The sequence below is a fragment of the Protopterus annectens genome, chromosome 16.part0 (assembly GCF_019279795.1).
Source record: "Protopterus annectens isolate FY-2018-M chromosome 16.part0, PAN1.0, whole genome shotgun sequence".
Lineage (NCBI taxonomy): Eukaryota > Metazoa > Chordata > Ceratodontiformes > Protopteridae > Protopterus > Protopterus annectens.
Window position 1 is genome coordinate 104,744,117 of NC_056750.1, and position 21,198 is coordinate 104,765,314.

Sequence of the window (21,198 nt, forward strand, 5' to 3'; positions counted from 1 at the left end):
GTGATTTACGGATGTCAGAAAAGTGAATAACTGTATTTCTTGTGGGAAACAGATACCGCATAGAGATTATCATACTTTGTGTATTCCTTGTTTGGGGCCTGAGCACGGCGTTGTTGGGTGTCGCTTTTGTGCTAGGTTCAATAAGCGCACTATTAAGCGAAGGCTAGATTGTGCCAGGTTAGTCTTTGGGAAGCGGTGTAATTATAAGATGCCGTCGGATGCTCCGGCGCCCGCTTCTTCAAGAAGCGCAAAGACAAAGCAGCGAAACCCAGGCAAGAAGAGTCGTCCGTGCGGACGCCGGTTCTTTAGAGGCGTCAGTGGAACCGGTGGTTCCGCCGGAGGCTTCTCTGGAGTCCCAGGGGGAGACTTTGTTATTACAGGATGTGGCCTCTCCGGAGGCAGGTCAGGCTGAAGGGCTTCTCAGGTTACTGTACTCCCCTCCCTTCCTAAGGTGGTTAGGCCCTCTCCTTCTGTTTCTAAGGCTTCTCCCAGAGGCAGGCCAGGTTTAGCTTCTGTTGGTGTCACTCCTAGTTCTCACGGGATCTGTGCCCAAGAAGCACATGCTTAAAATGGCAGAAGATTTAATTACTTTGATTAGAGGTTCTTTGCCCCCTCCAGATAAGAGGCCTAGGGTGGAACCAGAGTTGGGGAGTTTTGAGCAGGCTTCAGATGTTTCAGAGTCTTGAGCTGAAGACTTGCAGGAGTACTCTCCTTATTCTGATTCTGATGCAGATGATTCCACTCCTTCTGCTTCTCCTCCAGAGGATTTTTCTTTTTCAGAGACTCTTCATTCCATGAGGGAACATTTTAAGTGGGAAGGTCAGGACTTCTCTGATTCCAGGAAAAGGCTTAGGGAATTTTTGCTTTTACCCCAGCATAGGCCTTTGGCTATACCTCCTGTTCTGGATGTTGTGGAAGATGTGTTTGCAGAGGCTTCTCTTAATCCTGATTCTTTGCCTCCTGCTCCTGTTAAACCGGATAGGTATTACAGGGTGCCTGAGGCTCATAAATATCTTTATAAGAGTCCTAGGGCGGACCCAGAAACTGTTAGTCAGGGACCTAAGGGTGTCAAGGCCTCTGTTGTAAAAAATCCGGTTCCTCCAGATAAAGAGGCCAGAGCTTTGGATAGATGGGGAAAGAAAGTCTATACTTCTTCCACCTTAGCTATGAGGGCTTTGAATTGCCAGTTTCACATGTTGAAATATCAAAACTATCTTCTTTCACAATTGAAGTCTAAGGTAGATGCTCTGGCGGAAGGCATTGAGTGTAAGGAATTGCAAGATTTAGTTCATGTTTCTGAAAAGGTGGGTAAGCATTCTTTACAATGTGGTTTTGATGCTGTACAGGCCTCTTCTAGGGTGGCTGCCACTGGGTCAGTTCTTCGCAGACACGCCTGGCTGAGAGATCAAAATTTATCTGAACATGTTAAGACAAGGATTTTGGATGCTCCTTTACAGTCAGATGTGTTGTTTGGTTCACCTGTAGAGTCAGTCTTGAAGAAAATGGAGGACAAGGCTAAGTCTATGCAGACTGTTAAGGATTTTTTGCAAGTTCAGCCTCCGAAGTTTAGTAGGAATTGGCCTGCTAAGGGGTGGATGTACCCTTCTTATGATTCACAGTCTAGGGGTAGATCTAGACGTGGTAGGGGCAGAGGTCAGAGCTCCTTTAGACCTAGAACGGGGAGTTCTCCTGCACATTCTTCGGGTGAGGGCAGGGGCCAGTCCTTTCGCAAACAGGCCCAATGACCTACCTTTTCAGCTGCCAGATCCTTCTCGCATGGCAGCACCTTTGGGAGGAAGGTTGACACTCTTCAAGGAAAACTGGAGTTTGATTACCCAAGACAGATGGGTATTGGATATCATACACCAAGGTTACAGGTTTTATTTCCATACCTTGCCTCCTTTCAGAGGCATGCCGGACATTCCTCCTCAGCAAAGACTAGAGGCTCACAAACAAATTTCTCTGCTGCTCCAAATATGGGCCATACAACCGGTCCCTCTGCCAGAAGTGGGCCTAGGATTTTATTCTCGCCTGTTCCTAGTACCAAAAAAGGGGAACACGTGGAGACCAATTCTGGATTTATCTATCCTCAACACTTATCTGGACATTCCCAAGTTCAAAATGTTGACGTTACAACAGCTTTTACCTCTGCTGGGCAAAGATCACTGGATGGTGACTCTGGATCTCAAGGAGGCTTACCTTCATGTTCCTATCAGGCTAAGTTGCAGGAAGTATCTGCGTTTTCGAGCTGGGACTTCTCATTATCAGTTCTCTGCATTGCCCTTTGGCTTATCTACTGCGCCCAGAGTGTTCATGAAGGTTCTGGCTCCAGTGATAGCTTTCTTCAGGCTAAGAGGAATACAGATCTATCCTTATTTGGACGATTGCCTGATTCTGGCCCAAGGAAAGGACAAACTTCTTCATCATTTACACTATGTGACAGCAGTGCTAAGATGCCTGGGGTATTCTGTGAACGAAATAAAGTCCAGTCTAGTACCCTCTCAGGACATGTGCTTTCTGGGTGTGAGACTGAATACAGCATCCCAGATGGCCTTTTTGACCCCGGACAAACAAAAGAATCTTTCTCTGTACTTCCATCAATTGTCTCATCAGTCCAGGCTGACTGCAAGGACAGTCCTTCAAGCCTTGGGGTTCATGGCATCTTGTATTCTGGTGCTTCCCAATGCCAAACTGCATATGAGGAAGCTACAATGGTATCTCAAAAATGTATGTACACAGCACTGCCAAGATATGGACACTGTCATACAAATAATACCTTGCATTCAAAAGGAATTTTTGTGGTGGGCTCAGGAATGTCACCTAAACAAGGGACTCTCTGTGACCCGGCCAGAGGCGAGTCAGATTCTAACGACAGATGCCTCAGACAAAGCTTGGGGAGCTCATCTAAATGGAAAGTGGGTACAAGACACGTGGCCTGCCAGACTTCAACATCTACATATCAACTTGAAGGAGATGTTAGCAGTCCAATTTGCATTAATAGCTTTCAAGGATTTACTTCTTCCAGGGCAGGTGTTGGTTCTAACAGACAACACAACTGTCATGTGGTACATCAACAAGCAAGGGGGAACACATTCTTATCCTCTATGCAGACAAGCAATGATTTTGTGGGAGACTGCTCTCAGTTTACAACTAAATCTTCAGGCAAGGTTTCTGCCGGGAGCACAGAACTCCTTAGCAGATGTGTTGAGCAGACAAATTATGGATCCCCACAGTGGAAATTGGATCCTCATGTATTTCAGAAATTGACAGTGTTATGGGGAACTCCAGACATAGATCTGTTCGCTTCTCCACTAAACTACCAGCTGCCAAAGTTTTGCACAAAAAGGTTTCATCCCACAGCTTGGAAAGTGGATGCTCTTTCATTCAATTGGAGCAAGCTTCATGTGTATGCCTTTCCACCTCTGCCTCTCCTCCCAAAGGTACTCCTGAAGGTCAGACAGGACAAGCCAAGGATGATTTTGATAGCTCCAGATTGGCCTCGACAGCACTGGTACCCATTACTGAGAAGTCTGGTACAGGAGCCTCCATGGCCTTTGCCTTCGATTCCACACCTGCTGTCTCAGGAGAACAGTCATTTACTCGATGTCAAACTTCACTCTCTTCACCTAACAGCCTGGCATATTCTGTTTTGAACTCTGGAGGGTCTCAGCTTCCACAGCAAGTTTTGAATGTTATTTTGGAGGCCAGAAGGCCTAGTACAAGGAAAGTGTACACTGATAAATGGAAGAGATTTTTATTTTGGAGTACAGCGAAGGATTTTGATGTTTCTGAGCCTAATTTAAGTGTGGCTCTTCAATATCTCACTGAGTTACTGGACAAAGGTTTGTCCTTCTCTTCTATTAAGGTTCATGCTGCAGCAATTTCTGCTCACTATGACTGTGACCCACCTTTGTTTTCTCATCCTTTGTTTAAGCAATTCCTTAGAGGGGCAAAGAATATTAGACCCCCACGGAGAGCTCCTACTCCTGCTTGGGATCTCAATTTTGTGTTGGAGAAACTCACTCTACAACCTTTTGAGCCTGCAGCGACTGCTGAGTTGAAATATTTATCATGGAAGACTGCTTTTTTGTTGGCCATTACATCTGCAAGAAGGGTTTCTGAATTACAGGCCCTTATGGCAGTTGAGCCTTTCTTAATTTTCCATAAGGATAGGGTATCTTTGCGTACTAATCCTTCCTTTATGCCTAAAGTGGTTTCTAGTGTGGCTTTAAACCAAACCATTCATTTGCCTACTTTTTATGCAAACCCCCAAAATAAAGGGGAAAAGATTTTGCACACTTTGGACGTACACAGGCAGTTGCGATATTATTTGAGCAGAACTAAAGGGTTCAGGCAGTCTCAGCAGTTATTTGTTTCATTTGCTTTGGGTTATCACCTTCCACTTTACTCTAAATCTAGGGCTGGTTTTGCCACTGCAATTTTACAGGGCATTTTGGCAGCCCCTACTGCTTTATAGTTTTGCCATCCAGTTTCCCCCTGCTTGTTGATGTACCACATCACTCTGGTATTATAAGCAGGGGTCCTGGTGAGAGTAGGGATCTGAAAGCTGTCAGAGCATGCTGAACAGCTAGCATCTCTTTTTGGTTGATGTGCAGATGAATTTGGCTTGGGCTCCATTGGCTCTGAATGCATCTGTCGTCCAGATGTGCCCCCCAGACATAGTCTGATGCATCTGTGGTTAGGGTCTGGGCAGCATGGGGTTGTGTAAAGGGGAGTCCTTTGTTGTGGCTGCATGCTGCTGCCCACCAAAGAAACTCTGTCCTTAGACAAGGTATGAAGGTTTCCAGGTCCTGAGAATGTTGGCACCAAAGACTTTTTAAGTACCATTGTAGTTTCCTCATATGCAGTCTGGCATATGGAATTAGTAGAAAGCAAGAGGCCATGAACCCTAGAGCCTGCAGGATTTTCCTTGTGGATAGCTGGGTTCTGGTGGCCATTTGAGCGAAGTAAGCTGGTAGATAGGCTTGTTTTTCTGGAGTAAGGAATGCCATCTGGGATGCTGTGCCCAAGCTTGCTCCCAGGAATAAAATATTTTGACTGGGGACTAGTTTTGATTTCTTTTCGTTAATAGTGCAGTGTACCTCAGGGAGGTTAGAAGGTCCTTTACAAATGCCAGGTGTTGCAACAGCTTTTCCTGACTGTGCCTGAATCAGGCAATCATCCAAGTAAGGGTATATTTGAATATTACTCTGTCTGCAATAGGCAATGGCTGGAGCCAGGCATTTTGTGAAGACTCTGGAAGTGCAGAGAACTGATCATGCATAGATCCTGCCCTGAAATGTAGATATTTCCTGCATGAGTCCCTGACAGGGATGTGCCTATAGGCTTCCATTAGGTTTAGGGTGGCTAATCAGGCATCTTTGGACAGCATAGGGAGAAGTTGTGAGCATTTTGAATTTTGGTACCACCAGGAAGGTGTTTAGAGTGGAAGGGTCTAAGATTGGGTGCCAGGTACCCTCTTTTCTGGGCACCAGGAAAAGTCTGGAATAAAACTCTTGACCTATCTGTTCTACAGGAACAGGCTGAATTGCTCTTATGGAGAGCAGGGCTTGAACCAGTTTTCGTGCCCCTGACCACTGGTTTGGAGGAAGGTTTGGGAACCCTGTTGGGGGCAGAGGAGAGGAGTGGAGATGAAAAGTCATTGTGAATTTTTTCCGTAAGGGGGTGGCTTAGCACTCCCTGTTTTTGAAGTGGACGTACTCCATTGCTTAGATCTCTGCATACCCTGAGACTGTAATCTGGGGAGTCTGATGGCCCTGGGTCTAGTTTGAGATGGCCTAGAGGGGGCTGGAAAGGACCAATGCTTCGAGGGCAATGTCTACTGAATCTTGGAGGCTGCACTTGCAAAAAATCTTTGACGGTCTGCATAGACTTTGCCTTTTCTTCCATCTTTTTTAAAACCTGTTCTGCTTTGGTGCCAAACAGATTGTCCTTGTTCAAAGGAGCGTCCAGTAATTTTGATTTGACATGGTCTGGCAAGGTCTGCTCCTTAAGCCAAGCATGCCTTCTAAGTACAGAACCTGTGACTGCTGCCCTGCAAGATGCTTCTAGGGTGTCAAACCCACATTGCAGGGTATGTTTGCTGACTTGGTTTGCAGAATGCATAAGCTCCTGTAATTCTTTATTTTCTGCAGTCAGGAAAGGTAGATCATTTTTGCTTAATAAATTTCACAGTATGTTGCTGGTATTTCAGCATATGGAACTGGCAAATCAATGCCCTAATGGCGAGAGTGGCAGAGGTGTATACTTTTTTTGCCCCATCTGTCTAAAGCTCGGGAATCCCTGCCCGGAGGGGTGGGATTCTTGGCTGCAGTTGCTTTTATGCCTTTAGGCCCTTGGGAGATGACCTCTCGGTCAGCAGTAGGATTTTTGAAAAGAAATTTGTAAGAGTCAGGGACTCTGTAGTACTTGTCTGGTTTCCTTGGAGCAGGGGGTAAAGTATCAGGAGTTAAACTGGATTTCATAAAAACATCATCCACAACATCCAGAACAGGAGGGATAGCTAAAGGTCTGTGCTGTGGCAAATCTAAAAATTCCCTGAGTCTCTTTTTGGTCTGTGGATAATCCTGGCATTCCCAGTGGAAATGCTCTCTCAAAGTATGTAGGGTTTCACCAAAAGAAAAATCCTCTGGAGGGGAAGCAGAAGGAATGGATCCCTCTGCATCTGAATCCTCATAAGCAGATAAAGGCATGTATTCATATTCAAAATGTCAGAGTCGTCAGACTCTTAGTTAGTCAAAGATGCTGGGGACAGGTCTCTTTTTCTCTTAGCAGGGGAAGACTGGCTTCCCCTAATCAACATGATCAGGTCGTCTGCCATTTTAAGTATTTGAGATTGTGGCAAGGAAGCAGGTGCTTGAGTTAGGATCATTGTTTTTTTCAGCGTAATTCATACTCTAGGCCTTAGAAACTTGGTAGTTTTAGAAAGAACTGAAGACGCAAAAGAAGTTGTCGGTTTGTGTTGAATATCGGTAATGCGAGGAATTCCTCGGAAGCCGGTGCCTACACAGCGGCTCTGGACCCATCCAAGGTAGAGACATCCGCAGGTTCCGTAGACAAAGAAGTATCTCCCGGCATACCGGACTCCGAACAGGTCTCGGTAGAGGCCTGCGAATCCATCGAAGCAGGTATCAGGGGCTGCAAAAGTGCCTCACTGAGTACCGGCGAACTGGTGACTAGCTTAACTGAAGCATCATCAGCAGTTTTGGACCTGTGCAGTCTGTCTCTCTTTACCCTTATGTTTTTTCGGAAGATCGGAAGACTGATGGCTAACCGAAGCCATCTCGGAATACAGAGATTAACAGCAAAAGTATCTAGCAACAATAAGGGTCCAATGACGAATAGTTCGGGCGTTGAACAAAGCACAAAACCGACAGCGAGGTACGTCGTGGTCTGGGCCTAAACAGGTGACGCAGTAAGAATGAAAATCTTGGTGTGGTATTTGCTTTCCACAGGCGAGACAATTGTTAACTTTTTCTGACATCGGTTTAGAGCAAGAAAAAAGGACCCCCAATGGGGTACTTAGCTTTAGAAGACTTCAAGATGATTCAATTCAGAAACGAAAACTCGGGTAGCGGCCGACCAGCACTTGTGCAAACTGCTTCTGCTTCAGGCTCCTCGGCAAGAAAGACTGATGTAATGGTGTCGGTTGCCTGTTTTATACCCCTGACGACCTGACGTCAGTCCTGAAGTGACAGCAACTGATGCAGAAATGCTAAGTCTCTGGTATTTGGGCCGACTGAGGGCTACCTGCAGGCAGATAACCCAAGTCTGATGACTGCAACAGTGAAACACGAAGAATCTGGTCTCCAAGCATTTTCTTTCTTTGACACAAGGTACATCCTTGACCAAAAACCTTTCTCCCACCTAGGAAGGAGGAACTGGTTCTTTTACTCCTTGGCACAGCAAACGGGTAGAAACAAGAGCCTGACCTGCAGGATGTGGAATGAAATGTAGAATGAGCCTTAATTGGAGTAGAAAGGCTCTTACCATGAAAAACATAACAAAAGGAAATAGCTTTAGAAATCCAAGTGGAAATAGTCTGCTTGGACACAGGCAATCCCAGAGCCCTGGGATGAAAAGAAACAAAAAGCAAATCAGATTTACTGACAGCCTTAGTTTTATCCAAATAAAATCTGAGTTGTCTATGTACATCCAACATGTGTAGCATTCTCTCACTAGATGATTGTGGAGAGGGGGGAAGTGAGCAAATGAATACACTGGTTAAGGGACAACTCATTCACAACCTTGGGCATAAAAGAAGTGTTAGTGCACAAGGAAATCCTGTCCTTATGGAAAACCAGGAAGGGGGGAGAAGCCATCAAGGCTTGAAGTTCAGACACCCTCCTGGCTTCCGTGATAGCTAACAACAACACACAGTCTTCCAAGTACAGGATTACAGGGAACCTGTAGCTGCAGGTTCAAGTGGAGCAACAGTGAGTTTTTCCAAGACATAAATGAGATCCCAAGGAGGAGGAACACGCTTCCTAGGAGGTCTGATGTGAACAAAGCCTTTAAGGAAGAGTTTAACCTCCAATTTAGAGGCCAAATGGCAGATAGATGAGCTTTAACAGAGGAATAAGCCAACCCAGCCTTCAGCAGTTCATACAAGTAGGATAAAATCAGGGGTACATCTACAGGAAGTGGGTCTAGTTTACAAGAAAGACACCAGATGGAAAACCTCCTCCACTTGGTTAAGTAGGATTGCCTAGTATTGGGTTTTCTGGCATCCTACAGAATCCTAAGCATGTCCTCTGAAAAGAAGTGTCTGAAAGAAATCAGAAGCCTATCACCCACAGTGTCAGATGTAGAGTTGACAGGTGTGGATGAACAGGAGATCCCTTGTCTTGTGTGAGAAGATCCACCCTGTGAGGTAACTTGTGATGACTGCCCTTGGCTACATGCAGAAGAGGGAACCAATGCTGTCTTGGCCAAAAAGGAGTCACCAGCAAGATTTCTGGTTTGTCCTGCTGAATCTTCAATAAAAGTTTCTGAATAAGAGGAAAGTTGGGGGATGCATAGAGAAAGATCCCCTTCCATGAGAAAGAAAGGGTGCCCACCTTCCACACCAGAGAGTCTGGAACTCTGGCAGAACATTCTGGAAGTTGTCTGTTCAGAGGGGAGGCAAAGAGATACACTTGAGGAATATCCTGCCTGTGGAGAATGTCTAGAAACACATCCCTGTGAAGTATCCATTCGTGTGATTGAGTCATGAACCTGCTCAGAGTGTCTACCACTACATTCTGATTAGAGGAGATGTACACTGCCTGAAGCCTGAACCTGGTATTGAATTTCCAGTTCTCATGCCATGGGGGCTATCCTGCACAGAAGGTACGATTTTGTCATCCCGCTTGTTTACATACCAAAGAACTATGGTGTTGTCTGTAAACAGTTTTAGAGGGCCTTGACGAAAAAGAGACTGAAAGGTCTGCAGAGCCAAGATCAGGGCTTTCATCTCTTTTATGTTTTTGTGCTCCTTTCTTTGAGAAAGGGACTAAAGGCCTTGAACCTTCCAGGATGTAAAGGCTGCCCCCCAACCCATGTCTGAGGCATCTGTGAACAATTCCTCAAGAGGATGATGCGGAAGGCGGCATGGGTTCAAGGAAATTTGCTGAATCCACCAACAAAGTTCCCTCTTCAGACAAGGAAGAAGATGGACAACAAAATCCAGTGAGTGCACATGCTGACTCCAAACTGACTTGAGGTATCACTGAAATTTCCTCATGTGAAGTTTGGCCACAGGTAACATGGAGATAGTGGATACCACAAACCCTAGAAGGCATATTAACTCCATGGCTGTTAAGAGATTGCAAGGGTAGGAGGTCTTGGAAGAATTTGGTTAGGGCCTGAATTTTCTGAGGGGGCAGGAAGGCTAACTTTCGATCTGTCTGGATTCTTCACCCTAAGAAGACATGGTCTTGTGAAGGTGTGAGAAGATTTTTGGAGGTTTATTGTGAAACCTAATCTTTGAAACAGTGAATTGGAGATTCTGTTGCAAAGTCTTTGGAAGGAGTGCCTGAAGCAGGAGATTGTTCAGATATAAAAAAGATCTGTACACCCTGGAGTCTGCAATACGCAACCACAGGAGCCAAGCATTTTGTAAATACCCTTGGTGCCACAGACAAACTAAAGGACAAAGCAGAAAACTGAGAATGTGATGAAGCAACAGAAAAATGCAAATATTTCCTGAAAAGGGGGTGAATGTGAAGGTAAGAATCCTTGATGTCCAGGGAGATCATAAAAAATTATGGTAGAATTAGGGGAAACAATGTAGGCATAGAAAGCATCCAGAAGGTTGGAACCTTTAGGAAGGTGTTGAGGTGTGAAAGATCCAAAATGGGTCTCCAAGGGCCATCTTTTCTGGGAACCAGAAACATCTGGAGTAGAAATTTCTTCCTCTTTGGTGCAGTGGAACTTCTTGAACAGTTCCCTGTGATTTCAATACCTGGAGCAACTCTGGAAAAAAATTGTAGTTGCTCTTGAGGTTGGTTGTGGCATACCCATGAAAGGTGGAAGAGTTTCCCACACCATGAAATACCCTTTGTTGATAATGGAAAGGACCCATGAATCTTGAGTATTTTGTTCCCAGACTGGAAGGGACAGGAAAGGCGCTTACAGTGTGGAAAGTGGCTGAGAAAAGGTTGGTAGTCACAGATACCTAGTTGTCTGGAAAGGGCTGTTTTTAGCAGGAGTAGGTTGACAGGATTTGGAAGCAGTAGGTTTCTTAACACCCTTTTTACTTCTGGAAGAAGTATGAGTGTTTCTTAACAAAGGGAGTATGAGATTGTTTCTTAAAGGGAGTTTTAGCTGGGTAATTCCTTTGCAATTTAGGAATCGGAGACACAAAGATGTGTTTTAGGTCCTGTAATTCTTTGCCTTTCTCCTCAAGGACTTGAACAAGTCTGCTGCTGCAACCCAAACAAAGCCTTATCATCTAAGGATGCATCCAGTAATTTAGACAAAGTAATCAGGAAGTGGTTGCAGCTTCAACCAGGAGTATCTTCTGCAAAACACATGGCTGCATCATAGCTGCATTTAATGGAGTGGTGTACCACTTGGGAGGAACCCCCATAAGTGATGAAAGCCATGACTTAACTTCTAACTCAGGAAGGTCCGGAAAAAGCAGAGTAGCCTGTGAAAGAAGAGCCAAAGCATACTTGGTCATATGGGTTTGGGAACTGACAGCACTGAAAGCCAGGGTGGCTGAGGTATAAACCTTTTTTCCAATCTTTCCATGGTCTTACTCTCTATCTGAAGGGAGAAGAGAAGTGGGTGGCAATTGTTTAGCAGGTTTATCAGCAGCCGCAATAATAGTCATTGGATCTGCTGATGGACACTTGTAAAGGAATTTACAGTCCTCTGAAACTATATAGAGCCTATCTGGCCTTTTAGGGGCAGGGGGTTGAGAGTTCAGTGTGTGTGATGCAGAAGAAAAGGCATCAAGAAAAGCAGGTAAAACTTGAGGTACAGCAGGAGGAGAGGTAGAAGCCAAATGAAGCAAGTCATAGTACATTTGATGCACTTCAGAAACCTGAAAGCAGTCCCACTTAAATGACACCCTCATCCTAGCAACAATCTCCCCAAATTATTTATCCTCACTAGGAGACTGTGCCACTGGACTCTTCCTCAGGGAGGCATACTCCATGGGGGAGGTAATCTGAGCAGAACAGGCCAAGGATTTATCGTCTGAGTAATCCTCTTCTGCAGAAGAATCTTGCACTCTGATCCTTTTCTGTAGTGAAGAGGTTAGAGGACCAGGAAGGGAAACCCTTGAGGGAGGTTTAAACACTGTAAAGGCATTTGTACAAACCTTGTGTGAAAGCTTGCCAATCAGCAGGTGGGTCCTGAGGAGCAGAAACATGTTTGGTTTTCTGCTTATTTTTCAGAGGTACATCAGCCCTGTGAAACATAGAGGGACTGGACATAGGCCTACATTTAATGCCACTCATCAGAACATTCTCCCTTACCAAAATTTGTGGAATACCTCGAGGACCCCCTAAAATAATGAGCCACTGTTCCTCCTGTTCATTCGATGAAGACGTCTGCAAAACCTCAGAGGATGTGCAGATAGCAGGATCCCTTGTGGCCTCTGGTGTGGTACCTGCCTTAAAATCTGAGCAGAAATCTGGACATATCTCCGGGCCTTCACTGGCCTCGAGAGAGATGTCTGGAAGGGGAGGCACAGCTGAAGCTTCAGGCCTAACCTTCTTAGCCGTCTTTATAGCAGGCTCAACAGAAGACCCTGACGTATCCTCCATAATGTTGTGCACTAACCTTTTCAGTCTCTGATTCTCAAGATAAATATTAAGAGAGGAAAGGTGACTAAGTAAGGTCTTAGAGATGAAAGCCTTACAGACAGGGCAAGACTTATGGTCATCCTAAGCAGAAAAGACACTGATTATGACTGTCATGTGAAATTTGTCTTCCACACTGGCATTTGCCTTTTTTGGATGACATGTAACCTCATAGCAAATAAGCAGTAGCAAATTATAAAAGAAAACCCCAACAGGGCACTTACCTGAAACTCTTGTACCCTGCAAACAACTCAGACTAGCACACAGACTATTGTATGGTGTTCAGACTGGCGGCATACAAGTTCTAAGGATGTAACGTGCAGACGTCACTTATGGCCAATGCCAGCTGCTGGCCTATGTGCATCGCCCCACGTATCTTGCAGTGGTTAGTCTTTTGTATACGGAGTACAAAAGTGAACAAGGAACCTTGAAACTTTGCAGGGGTGATGAACGGAAGATGCAGACACAAATCCTTAGCGCTTTCATTCACTTTCCTTGAACTTCGTCAAAAAATGACAAACCTCTCACTCTTCCCACATTATAACAATTTCAAACATAATTACATGACATGAATGCCCCAATCACAATGCATTACACTTCTATAAAGCATTATAATATAAAAAATGTATATAGATAAAATACATATATAAATAAAAATACAACACTAAATCACTATCAAAAAAGTGAAATATCACCTTAATGCAAGAAAGCACTTGATGTTAATGCTTTCGTTCAAACCTGGTGCTTTATCTGCCATTAGGTTAATCTGCCATAAAGACTCTTTACACTCCAGTAAAATCTTATAATTTCCTGTAAAGTCCTTATTGGCAACACTGTCTAAAACTGAAAAAGTAAACTTTTTTAAAATCGTGACAAACATTGGCATGTTTGGCAAGGGCGTTAGTAAAATCCTTCTTTTTAATGGGAAGTGCATGTTCATAAATTCTCCTTTTTAAACTTCTAATGCCCTTGCCAAACATGCCAATGTTTGTCGCGATTTTAAAAAGTTTACTTTTTCAGTTTTAGACAGTGTTGCCAATAAGGACTTTACAGGAAATTATAAGAATAATATTAATATTAAGAAGAATTATGAGAAGTATAATCTAATTCCACTTCTTCAATATCAGAATCAGAGTAAGAAGATGAGGGAGATCTCTTTCTTATTAAGTGAGATGAAGCTGGAAAAGCAGCTTGAAGTCACTGAAATGAAGTGACTGAAAGGTCTTAAAAAGGCCTTTACTGAAGGAAACCACTCCCCTTTGGATTCTTTAGAAGACGAAGCTGTACAGGGAGTAGAAAAATAAACTTTTGAGCCTTTTTATACAGGGAATCTAAACAAAAACTCCAAGTAGACTCATCAGGTACCTCTTCCCTAACTAAACTCTGTGGGACACTGTCCTTCCCTTTCCATTATAAACAACTGCGGTTCTCCCTTCTCCTCAGCGGGCATACATCTGGTCCTGGAGTCTTTGCTAAGCTCCCAACTCTTACTGGCCTCCCGCAGAGCCATACTAGAAGGGTCAGACGAAACAGACAAAAAGCTGAAGCGCTCTAATAAAGCCAAAGCAAAGTCATCCATCAATGGTTGGGGAAGAATGCATACAGCAGCTGGTAGAACAGGATTCTCTCTCAAGATTTTCTTCTTGCCTACCTGAAGAGATCCAAGGTACCAGGCACCACTCTCCACAGAAGGATGCGTAAGGGCTTTAAGTCACTGGTTTTCAACATAACTTCTGAGGGAGCTAAAACGACTCCTTTTCATTTTATGGGTAAATGATATAGAGGATTATGATCATCTCACTGATCATAACATGGTTATGTGTTTGAGACATGGACGCCAAGAAATTCACTCGAGAGGTGAACCTTGGCATCCATGCCGAGAACATGTAATAACGGGTTATGATTGGTGAGACGATCATAATTCATTGTAGTGCATGGGACTTTATCTGCTCCATGTACTACTAGTTAAAGTGGAAAAAAAATTCTATGTTTTCCTGGCTTTCAAGAGAGGTAGTGTAATGGGTCCCCTTCAAAACATCTAAACCCCATAACATCTAAATTCATAAGATCGAAACCAGAACATCTAAATCCCAAAACATCTAAAACCCATAACATTGAATTTCATAACATCTAAAATGTGCATCACAACATCGGACACTACAAATCACATAAAAAATAACATCCCCTCCACATATAACAACACCAAACTACCAAACACACTTTTTACTATGTTTCTGCAGGGGGCAAGCCCCCCTGCACCTCCCACACCCCCTGTAAATTAAATATATAAACTCCAAAATGACACTACAGTGGGAAAAAGTTAATTTCCTAACCCCACTGTATCATGATCACCATAAAGAATGTCCACGATGTCTATATCACTTACCTGTATGACCTAAAAAATACACACAGAATGGCAAACTAAACACTACATAAAGAATATAAATTCCTAACTATAGAAATAAAACTACAACATCTCATAGTGACACCACAAGATTAACAGATTAAACTAGAACATTTACATATTTGATGATACACTATTACATATTATACATTTTAGATGTTATGAGTTTTAGATGTTATGGATTTTAGATGTTCTGGTCTCGATGTTATGAATTTAGATGTTATGGGTTTTAGATGTTTTGAAGGGGACCCAGTGTAACAGACTGTTACATTTACACTTACCTCTGTCTCTCAACTCTGCAGATTTTTGAAGGACATCCAGATTACTGCTTCATACTTTTGGTCTATTCCTCACAAAATATGTGTATTTTTGGACGAATCACTGAGGCTCGAAGTCACTAAATAATGGCATAAATTTGAATTTCAGGATTCACATTCTTCATAGTATGCAGGCAAATGCACATCCTGTTATTCTAGGAACTCTCTAGGTTTTATTTTTACTTTTTTTTTTTTTTTTTTACAGGAAGTTAGAGACATGTTAAGAGTATGGAGAGCAGGCAGAAGCAAATGTTTTGTTTCGATGCTGTCATTTGCTAGTCAGTACAGGCAGATTTTTCTGCCTAGCATGGGACTAGACCTTAACAACTTGCACATGGGGTGCTTAACATTTAGATATAAACAAAAAACAATATTAATTTTCAAAGAAATATGCACGGTTTCCAATGAAGAACCTACCTGTCCAATGTCATTAATTAGCCAATCACTGAAGATGCAATGAAGACAGAGTTTGACTGGTTTCTTCAATGGCAAGAAAGTTCTGAATTTTAGCACCCCTATGTTTGCTTTTATACCAGCATACACTCGTGCCTCCATGGACTTATGGGCATGTGAAACATGCCTAAAAGCTTTGAGTACTAGTCAGATGAGCTATCCTTAGCAAGATAGGCCCCATACAGCTTAGGTTACTTCAATAGTGACTTAATGATGGCCATTGTACAGTGACTAATCATCCGTCTAACTAAACGACACCCCTTAGAACCACTACTGAGACTGCCATAATATTGCATCTTTTGTCTGCCTTGCTTCTCTACAGCCCATAATAAGTATCTGAATAAGGAAAAATGCGGTGATTGATAAATTTGTATAACCTTATGCCCATCTTAAAGTTGATTTCAGCTATTAACCACTTGCATAAATGAGTTGTCTGCTAAGACTCTACTGGGACAGTAATTAGATAATTGGTCTTCACTAAGTAAATATTTACGCTGGCAGAAAGAGATGTGCAACTCCCCAAGCTTAAAAAATACAATCCCTTTCCTACATTTCTAGCAATATGACATTTAGAAAGACAAATCGTGGGATGCATCGGGTCATGTTGACTGTAAAAGGACCAGAACCAAGATACTGATATGTCTGCCACATCAACCTATGCCTACGTGATACAGGTCTAAAACTTACAGTAAAATGGATTATGGTAATGGCAGAAAAAAAGTAGCATACCAGCTCCAGCTTGAATACTGCTTTATTTTGGTGACCCAGGTAAAACCCAAATTAACATAAAAGGTATATGACATTAGTTTTGTTTGGCTACAGCAGTATGTCAAAGTACATAAAACCACTTGGCTCTGGGATTTTCATGAATAAGATTCAAATATGGAGACCAGCATGCCCTTTAGTTCTGGTGTAGCAAGCCCCTTCCTTGTGCAGTGATATACATATGTATAACTGCAGTCACTGCACTGTGAATCCTAGAGTGCAAACTGACATTAAAAAGTCCTAAAGATGTGACACTGCTGTTCAATGTCACCTTAACCTTATTAGAGAGACTAAAATTTTACTTATTGATCTATCTTACCTGGCCTTTCTGTCGAGTTTCTGGGCGTACTTTATTCTTTGGAACAAAACCTCTGTTCACAAGAATTCTGATTCTGAAAATAAAAGAAAAAATCATTAAAACCAAACTGGAATACAAGAAAATGTACTATGATAACTTAATTTGAAGAGAAAAATATTTTTCCCCTGTAAAAATGCAAGTCTTAACAAAAATAATTCACAGTTCTGAAATGCAGTTTAGAAAAATTACAGGTGAATTAATGCTCTTCTCAACAACAGTATTGCAAGCGACAAGCATCTAGTCAAAACCTCTGGGTACCTTATCTGTTTTGCTTCCATTCACCTGTACATTTCTCAAAAGTATTTTCAGACAGGCTTTAGCCTACAAAACTAGATGATGGGCCATCAGTAGTATCAAGATGCCAGTTGAAAGTTGTGCTTGTCTGAGACAGACATTTATGGGGTCTAGTGCTAGTATCAGGCCATACACCACAACAGTATGCGTACAAACACGCACACATGCGCTTGCAAAGATGAAATAGCTTGCACCAGTCTAACATGACTGTTCAGTCATCATGGGCCTGAACTAGTGGAGAAGGACTTGCATAAATTTCATCAATAATACACAGTGAGTATTGCGTAAGTGGGGTGGAAGCATGAAGAGTAAGATCGACAATCTGGAGTGTTACCTCCAAGCCTTCACAAGGAATGAGTGAGTTCCATTTCCAGCACTCATTTATGTAGTTTCTTCCAAGGTTAGGGATCCAAATGGAGAGACAAAATCAGCAAGAACAGGAGAGTAGTATTGCTGGAATTGATTTCTACTTCAAGTCTTGGTAAGTACCCTCAAGTTGTGGACTCTGTTTTACAAAATCTCACCAAGATGTGACAGACTTACCTTTCTCTATTATATATAAATCAGATCATATATGTCATTGAGAAAGGTAGGTCAAAAAATAAAAGACTGGATGCACAGGTCCCAAAATCCCATGATTAAAAAGGTCTCACTCCTGGTGTACTCACTGATGGGCTGGAAAAAAAGTCATTGTAGGCTCTTTAGGACATGGAAACTTTCTTACTACAGAGTTAGGTCACGTTTAGAAAGATTATATCTCCCTCCTCCAATGTGGCAGAAGGTAGTAGTTGTACAAAAAAAAGCCAGAAAATATGACATCTCAAGCAAGAGGCAGAGACAATTTTTCCTTTATCCATAACAGTCCAATTTGGTATCTTTAGTATTACCCAATAAGCCCAGAATTTCCAAACAGAGAAACAGCAAACATTGAGAAATCAGAGGAAAAAAATCCTGGCACCAGAAAAAAAAAATGTCAGAACCTACAGATAAAGGTTTAATTTCCTTAATGCTAAGGGTCAAAGAAAAAACATGCAAATGAAAAACACTGGACCACCTAGAAAAAGTGGCGAATGAAGTCAGAAAAGATAAAGAACAAAAAACAGAGGTTTTTAAAATGCATTAAAAGAAACACAAACATGGAAAAGACAGAGAGATCTGATAGGGTATGATACATAAGCAGAGAAGAAAGTCAGACTAAGAAATGCAAAAAGAGCAGCACCAAAAGGCATTTAAAGAGAAATACAGGCAAAAGCACCTTGACATGTTAAATTCCACAATACGAAGATAAGATCACAAAGGGGGAACATAAAAAAGGATGGGGTATAGCAAGGAAAATAAGGGGGCAGCGAAAGCCAATACATTCTGGCTAGGCTTGTAAATGCCTTTGGGCAGATAGCCTAGTACCTACCTATCAACCTATGAACCTAAAACAAAAACAAAATGAAGTGATATTCCATCTGTGAAGTGAAGTGTTTAGAGTGGAAAGTCCAACACAGACAGTACTGCAACAAGATGGGCTAGTGGGTCCTCAGACAGAAGAGTAGTGCGTAGACAGAAATACTTGTGAAGAGGATATCCACAGGGCAATGTTCTGGAGCTTTTTATAGGAGAGCTGTATGAAAGTTCCAGTTGAAGTTGCACAGCAAGGGAAGGAGAAGGAAACAGCGGCAACTATACCACAGGTAATGTTGCAGGGTGATGGGCCAACAGGTTACCCCCATATGGAGGAGCAACAGATGATGGACACATCTGAAGAGGATATGTCACAGGATTATGCTCTGGTACCTTCTGTACAAGACTCCCAGGAACATAAAGCAAACAAGAAGCTCTCAGTCCAGAAAAAATGATCTAAGAGAAAAGCCTCTTGATTTAACAGAGATACACATATTAGAGAGATGAAAGAAACAAGATTATGGAAAGTGAAGAAGACCCAAAATGGTAGAAGACTAGTAAACACAGATGAATACAGTAATCAGGACTACTAAGAGAAATCCTTGTGGCAACAAAGAACTAACTAGGATATACTAATGCAACTGATCTAAAAACGGATCAAGTATTACCACAAAAGGTTACAGTAATGCAGGAAAAGTAAGAGGACAAGTAGAATGTCACAAGGGACACACTGAATAAAAAAATGTAAACCAACTAAGACAAGTATCACCACTAAAACAATACAGAAAAGAGAAGAGAGACAATATCCTTAGAAAGACAGTTGTGGTAAAAGCAACACACAGTATCTAACAAGACCAGCATTTATAATACAGTATTCCCAATAATAACAAACTATCAGCACAAGCAGGAAAAAAAACTTAGAAGGTATGCAGATAAACAAAGGGAAATTGCAAAATAAGCAATCCATTGATGGCCCAAGATGATGTTATAAAGAACTGGTAAACATAGCAAAAGGAATAAAACCACCACCAAAATAAGAAGGAAATTGGTATACATCAGAGAAGTATTTATGAAGACCCTGTTGAAAGATGGCTAATGAATAAAAGAATTAAGACACAGTAAGTAAGGTGCTCTAATGTAGAGAGTAACAGCTAGAGGTGCTCTAATGTAGAGAGTAAGTAACAGCTAGAGGTGCTCTAATGTAGAGAATAAGTAACAGCTAGAGGTGCTCTAATGTAGAGAATAAGTAACAGCTAGAGGTGCTCTAATGTAGAGAGTAAGTAACAGCTAGAGGTGCTCTAATGTAGAGAGTAAGTAACAGCTAGAGGTGCTCTAATGTAGAGAGTAAGTAACAGCTAGAGGTGCTCTAATGTAGAGAGTAAGTAACAGCTAGAGGTGCTCTAATGTAGAGAGTAAGTAACAGCTAGAGGTGCTCTAATGTAGAGAGTAAGTAACAGCTAGAGGTGCTCTAATGTAGAGAGTAAGTAACAGCTACAGGTGCTCTAATGTAGAGAGTAAGTAACAGCTAGAGGTGCTCTAATGTAGAGAGTAAGTAACAGCTAGAGGTGCTCTAATGTAGAGAGTAAGTAACAGCTAGAGGTGCTCTAATGTAGAGAGTAAGTAACAGCTAGAGGTGCTCTAATGTAGAGAGTAAGTAACAACTAGAGGTGCTCTAATGTAGAGAGTAAGTAACAGCTAGAGGTGCTCTAATGTAGAGAATAAGTAACAGCTAGAGGTGCTCTAATGTAGAGAGTAAGTAACAGCTAGAGTGCTCTAATGTAGAGAATAAGTAAGTTAGAGGTGCTCTAATATAGAGAATAAGTAACAGCTAGAGGTGCTCTAATGTAAAGAGTAAGTAACAGCTAGAGGTGCTCTAATGTAGAGAATAAGTAACAGCTAGAGGTGCTCTAATGTACAGAATAAGTAACAGCCAGAGGTGCTCTAATGTAGAGAATAAGTAACAGCTAGAGGTGCTCTAATGTAGAGAATAACAGCTAGAGGTGCTCTAATATAGAGAATAAGTAACAGCTAGAGGTGCTCTAATGTAGAGAATAAGTAACAGCTAGAGGTGCTCTAATGTAGAGAATAAGTAACAGCTAGATGTGCTCTAATGTAGAGAATAAGTAACAGCTAGAGGTGCTCTAATGTAGAGAATAAGTAACAGCTAGAGGTGCTCTAATGTAGAGAATAAGTAACAGCTGGAGGTGCTCTAATGTACAGAGTAAGTAACAGCTAGAGGTGCTCTAATGTAGAGAGTAAGTAACAGCTAGAGTTGCTCTAATGTAGAGAATAAGTAACAGCTAGAGGTACTCTAATGTAGAGAATAAGTAACAGCTAGAGGTGCTCTAATGTAGAGAATAAGTAACAGCTAGAGGTGCTCTAATGTAGAGAATAAGTAACAGCTAGAGGTGCTCTAATGTAGAGAATAAGTAATAGCTAGAGGTGCTCTAATGTAGAGAGTAAGTAACAGCTAGAGGTGCTCTAATGTAGAGAATACGTAACAGCTAGAGGTGCTCTAATGTAGAGAATACGTAACAGCTAGAGGTGCTCTAATGTACAGAATAAGTAACAGCTAGAGGTGCTCTAATGTAGAGAATAAGTAACAGCTAGAGGTGCTCTAATGTAGAGAGTAAGTAACAGCTATAGGTGCTCTAATGTAGAGAATAAATAACAGCTAGAGGTGCTCTAATGTAGAGAGTAAGTAACAGCTAGAGGTGCTCTAATGTACAGAATAAGTAACAGCTAGAGGTGCTCTAATGTAGAGAGTAAGTAACAGCTAGAGGTGCTCTAATGTAGAGAATAAGTAACAGCTAGAGGTGCTCTAATGTAGAGAATAAGTAACAGCTAGAGGTGCTCTAATGTAGAGAATAAGTAACAGCTAGAGGTGCTCTAATGTAGAGA

General features: G+C 42.2%; 1 protein-coding gene across 1 annotated transcript in view; it reads right to left on the minus strand.

Moving 5' to 3' along the window:
- LOC122790952 (surfeit locus protein 1) overlaps nt 1-21,198 on the minus strand; it is a 579,878-nt gene that overhangs the window by 105,018 nt on the left and 453,662 nt on the right. The window contains exon 6 of the mRNA XM_044058656.1: nt 16,573-16,645. Coding sequence (XP_043914591.1) covers nt 16,573-16,645 — 73 coding nt within the window. The remainder of the gene's footprint in view (nt 1-16,572; nt 16,646-21,198) is intronic.